Genomic DNA, 13,165 nt, shown 5'->3' with positions numbered 1-13,165 from the left:
TGCTTCCCAAAAGACGTTTCTGAACTCCCCTTGTCTCCCAGTCCCCAGCAGCAGGCTCTGCTCTCTTGTACCTGAGGTGTTTCAACTTGTGAGTCTTTGCTTGGTATCTCCTTGTTGTCACGGTAGAGCATCAACTTGCTGTTTTCCTTTCCTTTGTCTATCCCGTGAACTGTCTGCTCACAGACAAGGTGGAAAAGCCCAATAAGAGTAAGCAGTACCTCCATCTGGGTGTGGTGGCAAATGTGAGGTCGAAGCAGGAGGATTGCTGATCTAAAGCCAGCCTGGGCTATGGAGCACAGATGTCTCAGTAAAGGAAAGAAGAAAAAGTTCCCTAAGTCTGGTAGACTGTCGGTGCCTCAGTTTCCCCATGCAGCAGGTTGTAATGGTTCAAATGAGAGGAAGCACCTTGTGTGTGTCATCTATGATGCTGTCACACCAGAGTAGTGGTCCCCATTCTACAGATGAGAAACTGAGGCTGAGGTGAGGTGTGTGGAGAATGGAATCTAGGCCAGCAACCTGTCCCACTGAGTCCTTCCTTCCCTGGAAGGTCTGAGAGGCCAAGGAGCAGGAATGAGAAGGAGGAAGGTTGCTCCCTTCTTGAATAAGGGGAACTGGGGCAAGGACTCTGATTGTCTGCCTGTGCTCTCCCAGGGATGTGCCGAACCCTCGGAATGATCCCACCCTCCTCTCCTCACCGAGATCTGTGTGTGTGATCTGTGTTGCATAAGTGTGGGTGTGCATACACGTGCTCTCCGTCCACTAAGCGTGCTCCATCTTCCATGCACCATCACTAACGAGCCATCTCACAAGCTGTCACCCTGAGGGATGTCACGCTCAGTGTCCATGCTTTGGAGCAGCTAGCTGACATCTCACAGCAGCTGCTAGCTAGATCATGATCCCACCCTCACTGCCAAGAGCCCATCTGGCACCACTGCCCCTCCCCCAGAGCAGGTCCCCAGCTGCTGGCAGACTCTGGCATAGCTGCCAGAGTGTAGCTTGATCCAGCTACTCCTGCACCTCAAAGCCATACTCCCAACAACTGAAGAAGAGGCCCTCCAGCAACACCCTCACAATAGCCCTGTCCCCGAAGGGCCCTCCAGCAACACCCTCACAATAGCCCTGTCCCCGAGGGGCCCTCCAGCAGTATCTTAAAACAGCCCTGTCCCCGAGGAAGGCAAATTCACGCTCAAGATGCAGGCCTGTGGGTTTGACTCTCAGTCTGCCACTTTCTGGCTAGCTTCCTCATCTGGAAAATGGGCACAATGGTGCCATCCTTCTGCAGGTAAATGCAGTGACACAAGACTCAGTAGCACATACACATTTAGGGGAAAGCCATGGGGGCTGGAGCTCAGGGGTAGTGCTGGCCTGGTGTGCAGGAACTCTGAGTTCAAACAAAACATAAGGTAGATGCCAGTGCCATTGGAAGCATTGCTAACGCCCATAGGGAAGGGCTGTAGACTTCCAGGCAGGGCTGAGAGCCCTAAGCTGGACCTCAGGGGAAGGGTCAGTAGACATATTTGTAGACATTAAACCATTCAGGGTTGAAGAAAGAAAATTGTTGAGTATAACATGATGCCTAGAATCCCAGCTCCTCAGGAGGCTCAGGCAGGAGGACCACAATGTCAAGGACTGCCAGGAAATTTAGCAAGACCCTATCTCAAAATGAAAAGTAAAGAGAAGTCTCAAGGAGTGGCTCAGAGGTGGACTCCTCCAGTGAGGGGCTGGGGGCAGCTCTGCCGTAGAATGCTGACCTAGCATGTGTGAGGCCCTTGATTCCATCAGCAGCAGCTCTCCTTCCAGAAAGGTTCACCCACCAGAGTGACACACACGTCTACATCCCAGTTACTTAGAAGTTGGAGGCAGGAAGATCAGTCGTTCATGCCAGCCTGGGCTACATCTTGATAAATCAGTATAAGCCAAGGTGGAGGCTCCTGATACTGAAGCATCATGAAGACAAGCCCATTTTCCAGATGAAGCTTGTTGGCAGTCAAAGCGCCATTCAAGCCTCTGTTCCCTCCCCATGAAACTCACCTACAGCAAGCTGAGTCCCCGTGCCAGGACTGCTGCAGGAAGCGACCCTGCTCTTGGCAGTGACTGAGTGGTGAGTTCACCCAGGGTAATAGGCAGCCCCAGGGCTGCCTTACTCCTTGGACATTTGCCTTTGCGAGCTGCTGTCAGGGCCATGTCCTGCCCAGTGCAGAGACTGAAGGAAGGGCTGGTCCCCCTGGTCCCCGGGATCCCAGAGCCCAGTGCCCATGTGTGTCTGTGCGTGTCCTGTGTTCTCTCTGAGGCTACTCACAATGTGTCTCTCCTTCCGATGCCACCTCACCAGGAGCAGTACACGGTAAAGTGTCTCTCTCTCTCTCTCTCTGTCTCTCTCTGTCTGTCTCTGTCTCTGTCTCTGTCTCTCTCTCTCTCTGTCTCTGTCTCTGTCTCTCTCTCTCTCTCTCTCTCTCTCTCTCTCTCTCTCCTATTCTGTCTTGTCTCCTGTGCCCTGTTCGCAGCCTTGTTGGTTCTGGCCTTCTTTTTCTGTGGCCTTTGTTCTTGCTGGTGTCCTGTTGCTTACCATGACCAGAGCCTGCTCCCCAGGGGGCAGAGGAATCACAAGGGCTCACAACCTCACCTGCCACTGTGGCACACTAGCTCTTACCCAGAACAGAAGGGGCAAGACGTGTTCTTCCTCACATGTGATGTCAGTAGGGCCACGCAGCTGGGGAGAATACTCACCAGAGCAGCTGAGGTGTGGGAAACGGTCTTTCCAGAGAGGAGGTGGCCATAACACTGAGGAGCCTCTACCTGACACATCTTTCTAGCCCACTGTGGTAGGGCACACCTAACCCTTAGGGACTGAGGCAGGAGAATCTTAGAGGCTCAGGTTTGCCTGACTTACATAATGTGTTCCTGCCTCAAAAACGAAAAGATATATATAGAAGTCAGTGTTCCTCTTTAATACCTAACAAGCAGTTAGAAATAAACACTGATCAGTGGACAAAAGTATATACGAAGAAATATCGGAACTGGGTGGTGGTGGCGCACACCTTTAATCCCAGCACTCAGGAGGCAGAGGCAGATGATCTCTGAGTTGGAGGCCAGCCTGGTCTGCATAGTTCTAGACCAGCCAGGGATACATAGACAGATTCTTTCTCAAAACAATAAAGACACCTTAGTTAAGTGTTTGTCATGCAAACATGAGGACCCAAGTTCATTCTCTAGAACCCATGAAAAGCCTGACATGGTGGCACGCACATATGAACGCAGAACTCGGGGTGGAGAGACAGATCCCTGGGGATCCCTTGCTGACCAGGATGAGATCCTGCTTCAAATGATAATTGGTGACACCTGGAGAACGTCACCTAAAGATGACTTGTCTCCAGCTGCACACATCTGCACAGACACATGCACATCTGCACAGACACATGCACATCTGCACAGACACATGCACATCTGCACAGTCACATGCTCACATCTACACAGACACATGCACATCTACACAGACACATGTGCATATCTACACAGCCACATGCACACATCTGCACAGACACATGCACATCTGCACAGACATATGCACATATCTACACAGACACATCACACATCTGCACAGACACATGCACATCTGCACAGACACATACACATATGCACAGACACATGCACATCTGCACAGACACATCACACATCTACACAGACACATGCACATCGGCACAGACACATCACTCATCTACATAGACACATGCTCACATCTTCACAGACACATGCTCACATCTACACAGACAGTGCACATCTGCACACACATCACACATCTGCACAGACACATGCACATCTGCACAGACACTTGCACATCTACACAGACATATGCACATCTGCACAGACACATGCTCACATCTACAGAGACACATGCACACATCTACACAGACACATGCACATCTGCACAGACACTTGCACATCTACACAGACATATGCACATCTGCACAGACACATGCACACACTTACATAGACACATGCTCACATCTACAGAGACACATGCACACATCTACACAGACACATGCACATCTACACAGACACATGCACATCTACACAGACACATGCACATCTACACAGACACATGCACATCTACACAGACGCATGCACATCTGCACAGACATATGCACATCTGCACAGACACATGCACACATGTTCGAGTCAAGCCTGGTCTACAAGAGCTAGTTCCAGGACAGGCACCAAAAACTACAGAGAAACCCTGTCTCGAAAAATCAAAAAAAAAAAGAAAAGAAAAGAAAAGAAAAGACCAACCGTGTCCTTCAACATGAGGGAAGTGCACCATTCCGACTCCTTCCTCAGAAGGAGGGTAGATCTCTGGCAGCTTCTGAGGCCAAAAGGCAAAGAGCAGTGGAAGAGTTGATGTGAAAGGCTGCACGTGGTGGTGCACGTGGTGGTGCACGCTTTAGCCCCAGAACCTGGTGGCAGGTGAAGGAGGAGTTCTATAGCTCCTGGCAAGCCACAGCTCCATAGTGAGACACTGTCTCAAGAAACCTAAAAGGAAATAGTTAGTGCAGAGGCGGGGTCTTCAGCAAATGATGAGATCAGGATCTCCTCAAAGTCATCTGGTTTCGAGGCCAAAACTAGAGCATCCATCGGAAAGGGATGGGATGTGCCTGACTCAGCCCAGACCTGGGTGCAGGCAAGAGGGACCACATGGGGTGTGGGCCCCTCCCCAGCCTGACTTCCACTCCATCTCTTCCCTTCCCCAACCCTGACATCCCCCAACAGTGGCAATAGCAAAGGGAAAGACATCAACACAATTAAGTCTCCACGAGTCCTCCGGGTGCTACGACCTCTAAAGACCATCAAGCGGCTGCCAAAGCTAAAAGGTGAGACAGGTCGGGAGAGAGGGTCCTCAGGCTGGCCACGCACAGATCGAAGGGTTGCACATTACTCCAGAATGGTCTGAGAAACAGACCATGGTGGGAAGACAATCCCAAATTCAAGGTCAGCCTGGATCCACAGGGGATCCCTGTTTCAAAACACTTTAAAGGAGATGCTAGTTGCCCCTTGGCCTTTGTATATGGGTGTGCTTACTAGGCTTGTACAGCAGACGGCAGCAAAGGGGTTGGCTGGCAGAATCTGCCCTAGGTCGGGATTTCTTTTGGTGGTCACTGCAGAGACAGGGCAGACCCTAGTGATAAGGCACTGGTTCCAGGGTAACAGAACTACTTAAATAGTCAGGACATGGGGACGGATCTCAGTTGGCAGATGCTTGCCTAGTGTACAAGAAGCACTGGGTTCCACACCCAGGGACTGAAACTGTGGAGGCAGGAGGATTAGAAAGTCAAAGTCATTCTTTTAAGGCCCTCCTGAGCTACACAAGACCCTGCCCAAAAACGGTTGTAAGGTACCTGGAACAGGACACCTGGTGCACAGTCACCATACTGGTGTTAGGGGACAAGGGTGAGGAAAGGTCCACGCACACATGGAATCTACTTTCCCCCAATGTTTTCAAGCCAACTGTTAGAACCCGCAGATGCCTCGGATCCAGAGGGAGCGGCAGCCATGCTTCCAGCCTCATGCCTCTTCCCCTGATGCCCGCTGTGTTTGCCTCTTCCTCCAGCCAGGCCGTGTTTGACTGCATGGTGAACTCACTCAAGAACGTCTTCAACATCCTCATCGTGTGCATGCTCTTCATGTTCATCTTTGCTGTGGTGGCTGTGCAGCTCTTCGAGGGCAAATTCTTCCACTGCACGGATGAGTCCAAGGAGTTCGAGCGAGACTGTCGGTGGGTGGGCCACGGTCTCCGGGACATGGCAGGGGAGGGTGAAGTACAGGGTCAGCGGTCCAGACACTGAGGCAGAGGGATGACTGGGTTCCATTGGATCTGGGGTAGGATTTTTAAAGCCAGGTATGGTGGCACACACCTAGGTCCTCAGCACTCAGAAAGCTGAGTTGTGAGACCAGCCTGAGTTACAGAGTGGGCACTTGTCTCAAAAACTAGTGTACGCACTTGGTGTGTGCAAGGCAAGGTGCACGCCCACTCCCTGGAATAAAAAGTAATAGCAAGGAAGAAGTGTATGGCACGAGGCACAGACCCTTGGGAGCTGAGATGGGTGGTTGGAGAGGTCCAGGCAAGCCTGGGCTAGACAGAGAGACCCTATCTCATCAAAGAAACAGTTTGAGAATTGGGGCCCACAAACTGGGTTAAGCCATTCTCCTAGTCTCCCAGTGACTTGGTGAAGTGGGGCTCCACAGTCCCTCGTTGGGGCGTGTCTGAGCAGCCCTGTTCAGATAGTTCCAGGCACAGTGACACAGGCCTGTCATTCCACTGCTTGGGACACTGAGGCAGGAAGAGCCAAGAATTCTAGCCAGCCTGGGCTACATTGTGAGACCCTGCTATAGAAAACGGCTCCTAGACTCTATGGTGGTGTCTGAAGCTCACTCCTTCCTGCTCTGAAAGAAGCAGCCATTGCCTCTTGAGGTGTGAGAACCCTGAAATAGGGCGTCCCTGTGTTTGCCTCCTCGCCCTGCCTGTGTCCCCACACCCACACTCAAGCCTGGGTCTTGGCTCCCACAAGGACAGCGCTATGCACCTCCAGGCAGCACAAATGGCCTTAGGGAGGTGGTGGCGCCCTGCTGACTTACCAGCTCTCTGTGACAGAGGCAAGTACCTCCTGTATGAGAAGAACGAGGTGAAGGCCCGAGACCGAGAGTGGAAGAAGTACGAGTTTCACTACGACAACGTGCTCTGGGCCCTGCTCACGCACTTCACCGTGTCCACGGGCGAGGGCTGGCCGCAGTGAGTGGCCCACACGGAAGGGCGAGGGCTGGGGACCCCGGGAGCAGGGGAGCAGAATGGAGGGGTGAGGAGGACAGGGGTGTCAGAGCCTGGTTCTGTGCCCAAAGTCGTTACCAAGATGACTTATAGTTTAGGGGCTGTCCTCGGGGCTGAGTGTGGCTCTGATGCTGAACTCTGGCCTAGCTGCTGGGAAACCCAGGTTACTCCCCCAGTAGCACAGATATGAATACAAACTAAAAAACAACAGCCTTACTGGGCATGGTGCCTGTGACTTTAACCCAGCATCCTGGGACAGTGGCAGAAGCAGGGGTCTCTCTGAGCCTGATGCCATGACCACCCAGGGCTGCACAGTGAGACTCAGAATAAAGACTCAAGGCTGCGAGGTAGCTCTGAACGGGCCTTGCTATTCATCCGGAAGGCAGGAGTTGGGTTCCCAGCTCTCACACCAGACTTCCCCACCTGCACTTCTGGGGATCTTGTACCTCCGAGCATGTACTCACACATACACACAGTTTTAAATAAAAAAAAAAATCTTTTAAAAAATAAAAATTAAGAAGAAAGAGCAAGCCCTAGGGCTGGGGGGATGAATCAGTTGGTAAAAGCCTGAGTTTGAATTTCAGCAGCTGCATAGTAGCCAGGCATACAGACAAACACTTCAGTCCCCCAGGAGCTCCGTGGCTATCCAGCTTGGCTAAACCAGCAAGCTCCAGGGTCAGCAAGAAACTCTGTCTCCCAGAATAAGGCAGGGTCAGCAACGTAGCTCAGCAGGCAAAGGGACCTGCGTGGTGCAAGGAAGGAACTAACTCCCAAAGGTTCTCCTCCCTAATATAGCAGGCATGTACACACAAGCAAATACATTTAAATGTTGGGACCCAGTGGGCAAGAGTGCTTGCAGTTCTCCTAGAAGACCTGACAGTCCCCAGAACCCAAGGCTGGCGACTCACAGCACCTGTGACTCCAGCTCCAGGGGACTCAGTATCCTCCTCTGGCCTCTGGATACCTGCACTCATCTGCCTCCTAGGCACACTCACAAAGATGAATTTAAGAAGAAAGTCATAGACACACAGAAATGATTTGTCCAAACAAGGTACCCGTGTTCATCACGGTGAGCATACATGTTACCACATCTGCTATACACAGGCACTGTTTAGACACCAATTTTTTTTTCTTTGGTCAGAGATTATTTACAGAGCAAGACAGCCATGAACACTGCATTCACCAGACAGAGAACTTTTGTGTCTGTGTGTATGTGGTGCTGGGAACGGAACCAAGGGCCTCACACATTCAAGGCACCGAGGCCCACCAAGAGAGTTTTTAAGCCACACATCCTGTGCGTCTTTGCGGTGCTGCTTTGACCACACTTGCACACATGCTGTTCCTGAACCTTCTTCACACCCACCACCACCTATGTTTAAATGCCCACGCTGACCGATGCCTGCTTCCAAGATGCCCTGCCTCATCTGCCACCACAAACTTGACTTTAGATACCAACCAAGGAGTCCTTTGAAGAGTCTCCAAACTGCTGAATGTCAGTTTCCCTGTGTACAAAGTGGAGCCAGGGCTGCTGGGAAAGTGTGTGAAATGCTAGACATTCTTTGGCACATAATCAACCCAGTGCTTCACAGAAGGCATTGACTGGGTTTATCTCTTTTCCATCTCCTGTCTTCTTCCCCTCCGTGTCCCTGCCCCTCCCATCCTCTCTGCTACTCTCCTGTTTCCCTCCCACCTTTCACAGGGTCCTCAAGCACTCAGTGGATGCCACTTTTGAGAACCAGAGCCTCAGCCCCGGGTATTGCATGGAGATGTCCATCTTCTACGTGGTGTACTTTGTGGTGTTTCCCTTCTTCTTTGTCAACATCTTTGTGGCCTTGGTCATCATCACCTTTCAGGAGCAGGGAGACAAGATGATGGAGGAGTACAGCCTGGAAAAAAATGAGGTACCACTGCCTGGTTGTGTTCCCAGTTTAAAAACTGGTACTCCGCCTTGTTCTCTCTCTCTCTCTCTCTCTCTCTCTCTCTCTCTCTCTCTCTCTCTCCCTCCCACACGCACGCACGCAGGCACACATACACACACACACACACACACACACACACACACACACACACACACACACACGTACAGCAAGAAACCTGAATGAAAAAAAAGGAAGGGTGTCACTGGAGGAGTTGGGTTTATTATACATAAAAGGGAAAGTATAGCCAGAGACAGAGACATCTGGGAGGGTCCAGAAGGTACGTGATCCTGAGCCTGGCCACGTGAGGAGAGAGGGGAGGAAAGACGGGAGAGAATTGCCTCGCCAAGAGGGGCAGCCTGGACCAAGAGACTGACCAAGAGGGTATAAAGTAGACCAAAAGGCCTGGTAACCAAAATGGCTGGATTATATATATGGAAGAGCAGCTGGGGGAAGGGTAGTCTAGCCCATGGCTGGGGAATTTGGGGTAAGGGTAGGGATATGCCAGCCATACCCTGTGATAGGTAGGGACTGAAGGATGCTGGGAAAAACTGACAACCACGTCCACTTTGTGTAAATAGGCAACTCAGTTAGCCTTTTGTCCCAGGTTTGAGACCTAACATCCCACTCTTTTTGTTGATAATCAGTGGTAAGGGGGATGCAGTCTTTTCTGTGACTACTTCCTGTTGACATTGGGGCATCATTGTTAGGTACCCAAGAAAGTTGGGATGTTGACCAAGGCCGAGAAGAGCAGGCCGTTTCACTAACTATCCAGGCTCTTCAAGACTCTCTGGGGTTAGAGAAGTGTAGGCCTTATTGGAGCAGTCTGTGAGGCTGGACCACCTGGGATGTCTTAGGTAGGGTTTCTATTGCTGTGAAGAGACACTATGACCACAGCAAGTCTTATAAAGAAAACATTTAATTGAGGTGGCCTCCTTACAGTTCAGAGTTTTAGCCCATTATTATTGTGGCAGGAAGCATGGTGGCATGCAGGTAGACATGATGCTGGCTACATCTTAATCAGAAGACCACAGAAAATGGCCTGTGACTCTCAGAGTAGTTTGAAAATAGGAGAACTCAAAGCCCACCCCCCACAATGACACACTGCCTCCAGTAATGTCACACCTATTCCAACAGGGCCACACCTCTTTAGTGAGTTTTTTTTTTCTGAACTTGTAACAAGGAAAACTGTAACGTTTTCAACTCCTTTGGAGACCCAAGAAGGAAATAATATTACCTGAGTAAGCAAGAAATGTAAGCAAGGAACTTCCAAAAAAAATGTGAAAAATGACAAAACAGCTGGCTGCCTGGGCAGTCACCCAAAGGTCCTCTGCAGTGTTGGGCATCCGTCTTTGGCCGACAGGCCTAGCATATTTGACAGACTTTTCTGTGAAGCAGGATATTCCAAGGGACTGTCATAACTTATTTTGGCAAAGTTCGACAGTCACTTTCTTTTGTGTCCTGTTTGCCCAAATTGGACAGCATACTGTCAGCAATTGAGGCAAGGGCACGTTCTTGCCCAGTGGCTAACTTTTACCACAAAGAAAGTAAACTCCATATTGAGTTTCCTCAATGTCCATCCTCTTCTCTGAAGCAGATTGGTGCTGCCAGGAGCAGAAAGTGTCTCATTGTCCTTATTAATTTAAATGCCATATTCTGTAGATCTCTGAAATGTTTGAAGACAATCTATCTATCTAAAATATGTTTGACCTTGAAAACATACCTAATATGACTACAAGTTCAATTGTAGTCGGTGACTAATTACTAGCTTGCATTTCCTTATTATCCTAAATAGTTGGTAATAATAACTTTCAAGGAGTAGAAATTTCCATTACATTTTTCAATGAGCTGTATAGATACAATACTTTGATCAAGATTAGAAATGTATATACAGAATGTTTTAACAAAAATAACCTTAAATATGTATCAATATACAAAAATCCATACCAGTGTAAAATATTTAAAACTAGTGGTTGCTTTTTTGGCTTAAAAGTAGATTCAATAATCTACCTTTTGGGCTGGAGAAATGGCTCAGCAGTTAAGAGCATTGCCTGCTCTTCTAAAGGTCTTGAGTTCAATTCCCAGCAACCACATGGTGGCTCACAATCATCTCTAATGATGTCTAGTGCCCTCTTCTGCCCTGCAGGCATATACACAGACAGAATATTGTATACATAATAAATAAATGAATAAATATTTAAAAAAATAATCTACCTTTTTATCCTATTTCTATATCCCCCTTTCTTATTCAGAGTAGGCTCAATAATCTACCTTTATATCCTATCATATCTATATCCCCCTTTCTTCTTTTCAAAATGAGAACCCTGAATCTAAACTCCTTTGTTCATCTTTTTTCCTGACCATTACCAATAACAATTTGTAACCAATTCCCCAAAACAATGACAAATATCCATAACTCACTGAACAACCATAAAACACCCACCCCACCTCTTGGGAAAGTGGGATTCATGTTCTTAAAATACTTCCTGCTGTCTGGGGCGATGGCATCTTTAGGTGACCTGAAAGGAAAAGTTTAGGTTAATTGTCAAGTCCTGGGAGAGGTCACTATATCATTTGTTGTCCAGTCTCTGCATACTGGGAATGTCCCAAGTCCTGCTAGAGTAATCTGTTAGGCTGGGTCATCTCAGCTAGCCACCTCGAAACTGTTCTGAGCAGTTTGTAGTCAAAGCCAATCTTTAGGTGGTGGTTTTCAGCTTAGTGGTGTTATCATAGTCCTGGTGGAATCGTCATTGTGGGCTCCCTTCCTCCTTTTGGAGACTTCAAAGGTTACTGTTAGGTGGTCATGGTTCCCTGCAGAAAAATATTTTAAATGTCATATGCAGTGGATCTCAAAGAGGTTAAAAGATCAATATTTGTTATGTACATCCATAGTATAAAAACTTATTTCCTAGTTACCTAGGATTTAAACCTCAAACCAAGATCACGTACAGAAAGCTAGAGGGAGTCATTTTCTAGAATTAGTACTCTATATGACCATTAATAACATGGCAAAAATGTTTAAAATACATACAGATATATTAATCTTATAAATTTTGAGATAATATTCATTCATGGCTTATGAAAAAGTTCCAAAGAGTCAAAATAAAACCAAAGGATTATGAGATTAGTAGCAATAGAGTAATTCCTAATTTTGGTTTTTTTTTTTTCTGTCCCATATCAGGTGGCTCTTCTGACATGAGACAGAGATTTTCGATTTTACTTTAACAAGCATGCTTGGGTTTAGAAAAGGAGAGAGTCACATTCCAATTCCAAAGTCAGCTTTAATTTTTAATTGGTTTGGGACTACAGAAAGACCATTTCCATTAAATGTCTGTAGAGAACAGCAGAAACAAACATTTGGGAAGATTTATTAAATTTCATCCTCGGACTGGAAAGATGGCTCAGTGGTTAAGAGCATTGCCTGCTCTTCCAAAGGTCCTGAGTTCAATTCCCAGCAACCACATGGTGGCTCACAACCATCTGTAATGAGGTCTGGTGCCCTCTTCTGGTCTGCAGTCCTGAAATTTCATCCTCTTGGAAACCTGATATACCAATAGGCCAATTTACTCTTTTTCTTGGTGTGCTTTTTTCTGAATGATTTGTCCTTTTTCTTCAGATGTCTCATTTGTCCAGTGGTCTTCAGATTCCTTAGCTGGATGTCTTCATTCTCCTGGAAAGATAAAAAGACAACCCTTGCCCAACCCTGACTTTGGGAAGTTATATCTGATCAAATGAGAAGCATTTGTTAGTCATATAAGTTAGTTTAGATTGAATGGTCACACTGATTGATGAACTAATTAAGAGATCTCTCTTGATCTGATGAACTATCATCTCTTCTAATTAAGAGATCTCTCTTGTTCAAATTGAACATTTATCAGCTTTGATGGTGTCCATACCTTTTCTTCTCCTGTAGAAACAAAAGCAAAATCCCTCTCCAATGTAACACATATCTTTGTTTTCATTCTGAGGTCAGTAGATCTTTAAAGGCTGATTTAATTCCATAGTTTTTTCTACTATCCACTGTCTCTCCACTGCTGTTGTTCCTTTTCATTAGCATTTAGAAAATTCAAAGTTAAAGAATTAAACAATCTATTTCTGGGAGTCTTTATTACCTTTTTATGTTTATTTAACATATCCTTTAGAGTTCAATTTGATCTTCTATAATTGCTTGCCTGTAGGATTATATGGTATACCTGTAATACGCTTTATATTGTAATAAGCAAAAAACTGTTTCACTTGCCAGAGACATATGCTGGAGCATTGTCAGTCTTAATTTGTACAGGTATACCTGTTGTAAGGAGGCCGCTTGTTCATTTTCTGGCTGCCCAGACTCCCGAAATAATCACACACAAACCATACTATTTAAATCACTGCTTGGACCATTAGCTCTAATTTCTTATTTGCTAACTCTTACATCTTAGTTTAACCCATC

At 47.5% G+C, this 13,165-nt stretch overlaps 1 protein-coding gene across 1 annotated transcript in view; it reads left to right on the top strand.

The window, feature by feature from the left end:
* LOC148118415 (voltage-dependent P/Q-type calcium channel subunit alpha-1A-like) overlaps positions 1-13,165 on the top strand; it is a 66,376-nt gene that overhangs the window by 35,107 nt on the left and 18,104 nt on the right. Inside the window, 4 exon segments of the mRNA XM_087900628.1 lie at positions 4,765-4,887; positions 5,603-5,767; positions 6,644-6,781; positions 8,517-8,718. Of these exon segments, the coding sequence (XP_087756754.1) occupies positions 4,765-4,887; positions 5,603-5,767; positions 6,644-6,781; positions 8,517-8,718 (628 nt within the window).

Source organism: Myodes glareolus, chromosome 22 (assembly GCF_982192425.1).
Source record: "Myodes glareolus chromosome 22, mMyoGla1.1, whole genome shotgun sequence".
In the NCBI taxonomy this organism is placed as follows: Eukaryota; Metazoa; Chordata; class Mammalia; order Rodentia; family Cricetidae; genus Myodes; species Myodes glareolus.
Note: the sequence above shows the minus strand (reverse complement) of the source record. Positions and strands in the feature narration are given on the sequence as shown.